We start from the raw sequence: 8,913 nt of genomic DNA, 5'->3' as shown, positions 1-8,913 counted from the left end.
AGAGAGAGAGAGAGAGAGAGATTGGACAAACCAAAATCTAAAACTACAGGGTAGTGTACGTAATGCTAAACTCTCACCTGTAGCGCGAAGTCTATAACGTACGTTACACCACCCATTCCTTTCCGATGGAAAAGGATCCATGACCTCCTCTCACCGCTTTTGTAGCCTTTGGGTACCGTATCGAAGGTGACCAGACAGCGTTTGGAGCAGTTATGGTACGTGTAGCCATAACTTTCCTAGAGGAAAGACAAATATTGTTGCAATTTGCTATCAAAAACAAACGTTGACTGCTAGCTGGGCCACGAAGAAATAGTCGATTCCTCCTTGTACACCCACAGCAGCTAGCATCATAGTTTTATAGGGGCAAAAGATCTCGTCGTCCCTGTTGTTGTCGGTCGTTTGCTGTTTAAGGTTTCGTACCTATGATCCTTCGTAACTTTTGATATATGGGCAGAGATGACCACATGCAGAGTTCACTTATCTCCATGCAGATTCGGTGGGGCAATGGAACTTTATGTTGGCCGCCTGTACCCACTGACCTCCTGTATCCAACGTACGTTCGAACGTTTGATACGGGCGGCCAATGGATACAGGCAGCCAACATTAAGTTCCCTTGCCCCTCCGAATCTGCTTGGAGATAAGATCAGATAAGTGAACTCTGCATGTGGTCATCTCTGCCCATATATCAAAAGTTACGAAGGACTAGTGACCCACGGTGCTTCGGTCATTGAACTCTGCATGACCGGTCGCGTGTATCAATGATTACCCTGCAACGAAAATAGGTCACAGCAAAAGTTAGCCCAGATGTCAGACAGTTTCTATGACACACAGGCCAGCTTCTCGGCTCCATGGCCAACATTCCACCATGCAAGAAAATTTTACCACAAATTTTACCGGCCACAGCCCAAGCTTCTCGTTTACGTTCGACAGTCGCCAGGACCTTAGACTGTAAACAACATGAGGGCACTTATGACCAGCTAAATTCTCGGCCCTCCATCAGTGACGTGGTAAACTACAGGTACAAGGTGAACTGTGTCCACAAAGAGGACGAAAGTAGTTCCACCGGAGAATTCCATTCTATAGTGAATCAATTTGAGTTAAGAATGTACACTGTACCAATGATTATCAATGTTCTGTTCATCATAGAAATAATATTAGACAGGCGTAGAAGCCAGTGTCAGGGGGTTTATCGATATGCTAAGCTTTAAACGTTTAAACGTATCAAGCTTAGCATATCGATAAACCCCTAATCTAAGGCATGTAGAGGTACCTTTAGAATATTGTGTAGAGAAGCCGTAGCATCCCCAATGAGTCGGTTTATCAGTGGATATTCCTTCGCGTCAATAGCCCGGCTGGTCCACGGGATGGGGCTCCTCCTAGCGGGGTTTGAGTACGGTGCGTGGCGGGCAGGGTTAGGCAGTGGCCCGACCACGTACTCCTCCACGACCGGCGGCGTCTTCCCGCCAGCGTGCACGGTCACCAGCGCCTGTCTCTCCGGTTTGTCGCCGTCGCCGTCCAGGAATGCCAAGGCCGCCGACTTGGCTGGGACGTACAGTTCTGTAGAAAACGTACAGAACAATTCTTTCTTGATTCGTCTCTTTATAATAAAGGCTAATCATCATGCATTTATAAATGTAAAGCAGTGGATATTTACAGGCAATTTTTCCGGGTTGCAGTTACAAATCGGATGGCACCCAGGCTAAAACTTAGCTATGCAAGGTAAATTGTGCTACCGTCCATCGACAAATTGTGTACACGCAGGCTATACATATATGTATACAAGATCAGGAGTTGATAAATCTAGTTAATGAATGATAGAATTCAAGTCCACAAGGTCAAGGACAACCCCACGTACCGATGGCGTTGATGTAGTTATCGCTGAAGCCAGCGTTGTCCCACGGCGTTAGAGCCAGATTCTCCTGACTCTCCATGTACTCACGAACGCTGGTGTGTTCTGCCAAGGACAGGTCGTCGTAGATTCCCGGGTTGTCTTCGTCCATGGGCTCGACTGGGTACCCGGCTGGGCACGGTGCCAATCCATCTAGGCTGTGTTCGTCGGAGTTCATGCTAGCCACAAACGCCCCCAGAGCAACAGCCAACGCGATGCAGGCGAAGAACAGCACCAGGGAGATCGCCTGCCAGAACGTGACGGTTTTCCAGGCGGGCTTTTCTGCGTTCTTGTCCGGGACGGCGCTGTACGTGTACGTCTTTGCGTCAGACATCTCCATGCTTCCTCATATGTTTACAGCGAAGCGCGCAGCCGCTGCAATTACATAAGTCGGTCGGGCAAATATGTGTCCTCACCGAAGTAGCGGTATGTTAAGCTGTGTACTACGTCGACGTGTCCTGCACAATCTAGGTTAATGATTTTTCCATGCAAGCCATCACGTGACAGAGTTCAGCAGCTGCAACTCAGCTGCATCTCAGCATGTAACGTTACAAGCTATGTCTATACAAGAGCCATTATACAACTTGCGTTTACAAGGCTTAACCATGTAGCACATACCTTTGTTTTTTTTGCCGTAGATTCACACGCTAAATAAAGAGCAGACTAGCTATAAATCTACCCCTCCTTGCTACTAGTATCTAAAAATGGAATCGTCCTCGGCTTTGATTGGCTCAGCCCGAGTGAGACGCTATGTCACGAAGGCCTTAGATCAGTATCTTGTTTACTAACGTGAGGGTCTGCATGCCCTTTTTCGTTAACCGTTATGGGCTATTTTAATTTACCGTTAATCGTTGCCGGCCAGCTCTAATTCAACGTTAAGCGTTATCAGTATATTCCTCGTGAAGCGTTATGGGTCGTTTTAATTCAACGTAAAACGTTATTTGTCATCCTAAATTCAGCGTTAAGCGTTAATGAATAATTCTTCGTTACGCCTAATTTTGCCTTTCAAAGTGCAGGAAAATGCGTCATTGAAGGTTTAAAAATACAAAATTTCCCGGGGGAGAATGCTCCCGGACCCCGCTACATTGCTCGCGCCTTTGGTGCTCGCCTCGCGCTTCTGCGCTCGGTCCCTTCGGCTCTAGCCAGAACCAGTTTTCCCTTCAATTTCCGGAAGTTTGCGGAGAGTTACAGAATTTTTTTAACGAATCCGTCAACCTTGACAGGCAAATTAACAAAAATCTTGAGTAAAATATGAAAATATCAGAGGGACCGACAAACACTCTCAACACCATGATTTGCCTGTCAAAATGCGGGAAATTGCGTTTTTGAAGGCTTAAAAAATCCTAAATTTCCCGGGGGAGCATTCCCCGGACCCCCTAGATTACGAGCGCCTTTGGCGCTCCCCTCTCAAAATCCATCGGTAAAACTGGGCAGACTGAAAAAAATGCAAGCTGGCCGACGTCGACTCGGACACCCCGGTATTTGTGGACGCACTCGGGGATCGACCAGGGCAGGCGGGAAACACAGGGAACACATACCTTTAATGCATGCTTCATTACATGTAAGGTATACGTAATTTGTCAGTGATGACCGTTTCTCACAAAGCGAGGTACCAAATCCAGTGCAGCTCGAAAAAAAAAAGCGTCAATTTACCGTTAAGCGTTGCCGACCGTCCTGAATTTACCGTTAAGCGTTATCGGCCCTGCTGAATTTACCGTTAACCGTTGCCAGGACCCCCCCATGCAGACCCTCTAACGTTATTTGTAAGGTCACTCAAGTATTGTTTTGACTGTGTGCATGAGGACTTTGCACCTACATGGGTATGCACAGCGTTCTGTAACCAAAAAGATGGCCAGTGAGGGGGTCAATAAACCCATTAAAGTGTCCAATGCAATTTCAGGGCAGCAAAACTGGATTTTCAAAGTCAATTTTCTGGTAATTCCTTTACTGTAGTAAGTTTTGTAAATACTAAAGGTAAGACTAAGAAGTGTTTTCTAGACGTGATTTAAGGTAAAGGTTCTCTACCCTAGTAAAACATTGAACTAGCGGCGATGTTTTTGCCTTGTGCAGCAGCGACTTTAGCGGCCAGTAACGGTACTGCTGGTAACGCTGTGTACCGGAAAATCCTTATAGATGTATACGCATAGGCGGTGTAACACAGTTAAAAACATAGTGTTACACCACCTATGGTCAGACTGCTCACACGAGGTCGGGGGAGGGGTGCTTCTGACTCACAGGGGATCATATAATAGACCTTCGCCTTAAAGTGGGGTGAAAAGACGCCGGTCTGTTTATCAGGGCAGACCTGGTTCGACTAGTTTTCAGTGGCGCGCGGGGCGGCATCACAAACGTACCAACATGGAAACGTCCGATTCCAGGTCGCACGAGTACAGCGCTGTTTCTTTGGTGAGTTCAGAGACGCCTTCGTGGAAAACCACCTCGTTCTGGCAGGCAATATGCGTGGTACTGACCCTCGCTTGTGTGGCGTTGACAATTGCTTTGGGAGCCGTTGTAACAAGTGTGAGCTCTACTGGAACGCAAAGTGAGTCGTCTTTTGGATCAACCTTGGCGCCGTGCCCTTCTGGAAATACAGTGGAGCCAGTGAACGAAGACAACCCGGGACTCTTCGACGACCTGTCCTTGGCAGAACACACCAGCGTTCGTGAGTACATGGAGAGTCAGGAGAATCTGGCTCTAACGCCGTGGGACAACGCTGGCTTCAGCGATAACTACATCAACGCCATCGGTACGTCTCGTGCCCTATCCCTAATCTGAGAATAGAGTAGAAGTATATGGGCACACGCAGAATATTTCCCTTTACCAATTCAAAATGCTGTTTTCTAGAAGTGGTGGTAAACACTAGTAACACTCGTGCAGAGCTATCCCGGGGCAATACGTTAGCCTTGGGACTTTCTCATTGTTCAATTCCTTTCCAAGCAATCAATCATAACGTTTCAGTGACAACAGGAATAGCTTCAGGGTGTTGACCTCGTCTACAATCTTAGTCTTTCATCACACCTTTTGTCTGAAAATGAGGACGTGATCGGATTTTCTGGCTCTTCTTAGTCATATTTTGGTCCCTTGCATAAGTCTGAGCATGGAGGTCTACCTCCATGGTCTGAGTAAAAATTAAAAAAAAAACAGCGCACGAGCCAGGTACCACTATACATAGTCTCTAAAACAACAACTCTGTATACTGTATAGGAGAATAGAGTACATCACGTGTGTAAGAGATACAAATACCTAAAATGTTCAGTTCTTAATTACAGTAAGCCTAAAAATCTATTTTGTGACACGTTCTTATAGAGTTGCACGTCCCAGCCAAGTCGGCGGCCTTGGCGTTCCTGGACGGCGGCGGCGACAAACCGGAGAGACAGGCGCTGGTGACCGTGCACGCTGGCGGGAAGACACCGCCGGTCGTGGAGGAGTACGTGGTCGGGCCACTGCCTAACCCTGCCCGCCACACACCTTACTCAAACCCCGCTAGGAGGAGCCCCATCCCGTGGACTAGCCGGGCTCCTGACGCGCAAGAGTACGCTTTGATTTATCCTATCATTGAAAATGCAACAGCTACCCTGCACGACATCCTGCAGGTGCGTATAGTTTTTGCCTGAATACTAGTAGTCTATTCGCCCTGTGGCCATAGTCCTTGTTCTTGGGACCAGGTCATGAAGAGGACAGTTCTACTCAAGCATGCCTTTCAGCAGTTGTTCCCCTTCTTTCCTTAGCTTCAGCGTTGGCAGAAAGGGTACACTGCGTCTTCCCCCATGATGACATGATGATGATATGAATCTAACACATACTTCTAATTAATCTATCGCCTATCATATGATGCCCCAGCAGGTATTGGGTTGGGTATCTTGCCATAATGACAAGAGAAGTATGAAAGTATGAAATGGTAAGTATGAAAGTGTGAAATGTTAAGTATGAAATTGGAAATATTACTGTATTAAAAAGTCTTTCTTGTTACCAAACAAGACCTTATTTTGAAACAAAACACCACATTTGTCTGTAGGAAAGTTACGGCTACACCTACCATAACTGTTCGGGACGCTGTCTGGTTGCCATAGATACCGTACCCAAAGGTTACAGCAGTGGACAGAGGAGGTCATGGGTCATGTTTCACCGCGCAGGAGTCGGCGGCGTTACGTATTTTATAGACTTCATGATGCAGGTAAGAGTATACACTATTGTGCATCTTGAGATTATTAGATTGGAACAGGCTTTCTAAAATTAAAATCGTGACAAAATGTTCGACTTTCATTTGCGAAAGCTTAATGCAATGCATTGATGGCCACACAGTCGCAATGCAACACGAAACACGCTTCTCTCACTCCGCAATGGCAATTGGTGAAATTACTAGAAAATCTTGTCGCAAAGCAATGCTTAAAGTCAGTAGTTAGGAAAATTAGCTTAAATGTTCACAGCTAGTCGTATGAATCAAATTTCTTATTTCTTTGTCTGATTCCAGATCACTCACGAGAGTCCTGATCCCAATGACTGGCACGTCTCCAGAGTCTTCTATAACGGACAGTACTTTGACTCAGTCCAACAGCTCATCACCGGGTACGCCGACGGTTCGGTTGAAAGAGACACGCCTGACGCCGACGTACAAGACGACGACATTCTGTTTTCTACCTTCGTGAGGAGGGGCAAGCCACAGCCAGCTTCTCCTAGTCGGGGTCCTACGCTGACTGAACCGGGCGGCAGGCGGTACGCGGTGCGGGGCCGACACGTCGAGTATATGGGCTGGAGTTTCGACTGGCGTTTGACCACGTACCAATCCATGCAGCTGTATGACGTCAGGATGAACGGACAGCGCATTGCGTACGAACTGAGCGGACAAGAGGCGACGTCATTTTACTCCGGATACAACCCCATTATGCTCAACAACCTCTTCCTCGACTCTTATTGGGATATCGGAAGAAGCTTTGAACTTGTCCGTGGCATAGATTGTCCGGAAACCGCAACTTTTTCAACACACTTCAGCAGAGAAGCACCAAGGAACCGAGCCTGATGCGGAACGCCGTCTGCGTCTTCGAACTGAATGCTGGGATACCGCTCCGTCGCCATTTTGATTCCAATTTTGCAGGTGGTTTCAACTTTTACGGTGGTATGGCTGACCACGTGTTGGTGTTACGTCACGTCAACACTGTCTACAACTATGACTACGTGTACGATTACATATTCCACCAGAACGGTGTCATCGAAGTCCGCGTCGGCTTGACTGGCTTCATACTGACATCCCAAGACAGGACCGACTACGGGTACCCCCTCTATGCCGGTGTGATCGGAAATGTTCATCAGCACTCTTTCAACTACAAGGTGGACCTCGACATTCTAGGAACACAGAATAGGTAAGAGGAAAATCCCTTTATATACATGTAGTAGACCTCCCCGTGAATACAATAGCATCTTTGTATCCTGCAGACCGTTACCGCCGTCCATGAACATGTTGCTTTTCTTGTGAAACAGGTTTGAAACAGTGGACATTGTTTTGGAGAACATCACCAACCCTGAGCGGCCGGAGCTGCGCCACATCCAGACCCGCATCCAGCGGAACCTCAAGACTACCGAGAAGGAAGCCGCCGTGCAGTACGACTTCAACCGGCCCAAGTACTACAACTTCTACAACGAAGAACAGAAAAACCGGTATGTGGCAGTACATGCACTATCCAACTCATCAAATAAATCTTGTGTACTGGCATCTAGCGTTGGAAAAATGTGGTATTGTTTCACAACTTGCTATATATATATGTTCATTCATTCAAATTTATATTGGTGCGAGGTGTAACCCCTTTTAGGTTCTGCCCATAAAGACGACATTGGCCCGACATCACCATGTTGATTTTGTGCCTAGGTTCGGTTCGAATCGTGGTTACCGTGTGCAGCTGAACGGCATCGCTAAGACCCTGCTGCCGCGGCAGGACTGGGCGCCGATGCGGGGAGTGGCCTGGCAGGACTACCAGCTGGTCGTGACACAGAGGAAAGAATCGGAGCCCACCAGCTCCTCCATCTACAACCAGAACGACCTGTACGAACCGCTAGTCGACTTCCAGTCCTTCCTCGAAGACGATGAGAACATCGTTGACGAGGACCTGGTTGCCTGGGTGACGCTCTCCACGCACCACATTCCTCACTCCGAGGACTTCCCGACCACGGCTACTGCGGGGACCCAGATGCAGTTCTTCCTGCGCCCCTTCAACTACTACGACGAGGATCCTTCGGTGGGATCGTCTAACGCCGTTCTGATCACCCCGGGAGAGAAGTCTGGGCCCGCCCGGGTGGAACGGTTCGGTACCCCGACAGGCCCCGCCTGTGTGCCCGAGCAGAGTCCGTTTCACTACAACGGGACGTGGCGAGGGCCAAAGTGAGATGGCAATGCTTCCACAAACGGATTGAATGATGATGGTACTCGTTATCGCAATGTATACGTAGTGCACATTTGTAAGATATAACTGATTTTTATATAGTTGAGGACATGTTATAGGACAGTATTAGTGTGTTGGTACCAGTTGCAAAGATGTGTATTTGTCTCTTGAGTGTGAAGCTCACAATAGCGATCCTAGCGGCTTAACACCTGTCTGCAGAGAAGATGTTAGATTAGTAAGAGAAGTATTCGTTCACACACCAGCAAACTAAACCATCACTCATACAATGATTTATAAAGAGCATATAGGCATTTCCTTAACCCTCTCCCTGCTGCCCGACCATGTACCAACACAAAACTAGTAGCCAAACGACTCTCATTTTGTACAAGGTTAAATTCTGAAGTCAGTCTCAGAAGCCAAGAAGTATACTAAAACTAACCGGTAGGTAAATACTAAATTGTGTGCATAGGGAAGGTTATAACCCCTGGTGTTCGTATTTGTCCGTGTGTGCACATGTGCACGTGCTGTAACTAAGTTTAGACAATGGTAAATATTTAAGCAAGAACATGCTCGTTATAGAAATGCAAAGTCATGCAGAATTCTATGCGGCTTTTACTAGATCTAGATATCTCTTAAGGTGAAGTACGCAATGCA

At 47.3% G+C, this 8,913-nt stretch overlaps 1 protein-coding gene and 1 pseudogene across 1 annotated transcript in view; one reads left to right on the top strand and one right to left on the bottom strand.

Moving 5' to 3' along the window:
- Positions 1–2,567, bottom strand: part of LOC109473692 (amiloride-sensitive amine oxidase [copper-containing]-like) — a 5,260-nt gene extending 2,693 nt beyond the window's left edge. The window contains exons 1-3 of the mRNA XM_019773654.1: positions 1,856–2,567; positions 1,271–1,557; positions 78–236 (exon numbers count right to left, since the gene is read on the bottom strand). Of these exons, the coding sequence (XP_019629213.1) occupies positions 78–236; positions 1,271–1,557; positions 1,856–2,228 (819 nt within the window). The 5' untranslated portion in view covers positions 2,229–2,567. The remainder of the gene's footprint in view (positions 1–77; positions 237–1,270; positions 1,558–1,855) is intronic.
- Positions 2,568–3,688: 1,121 nt separating this feature from the next.
- LOC109473970 lies at positions 3,689–8,281 on the top strand (annotated as a pseudogene).
- The last annotated feature ends 632 nt before the right edge of the window (positions 8,282–8,913 follow it).

Source organism: Branchiostoma belcheri, unplaced genomic scaffold (genome assembly GCF_001625305.1).
Source record: "Branchiostoma belcheri isolate BF01 breed outbred unplaced genomic scaffold, Haploidv18h27 scaffold3, whole genome shotgun sequence".
In the NCBI taxonomy this organism is placed as follows: domain Eukaryota; kingdom Metazoa; phylum Chordata; class Leptocardii; order Amphioxiformes; family Branchiostomatidae; genus Branchiostoma; species Branchiostoma belcheri.
The sequence above is the reverse complement of the archived record's forward strand: the minus strand, read 5'-3'. Positions and strand labels throughout refer to the sequence as shown.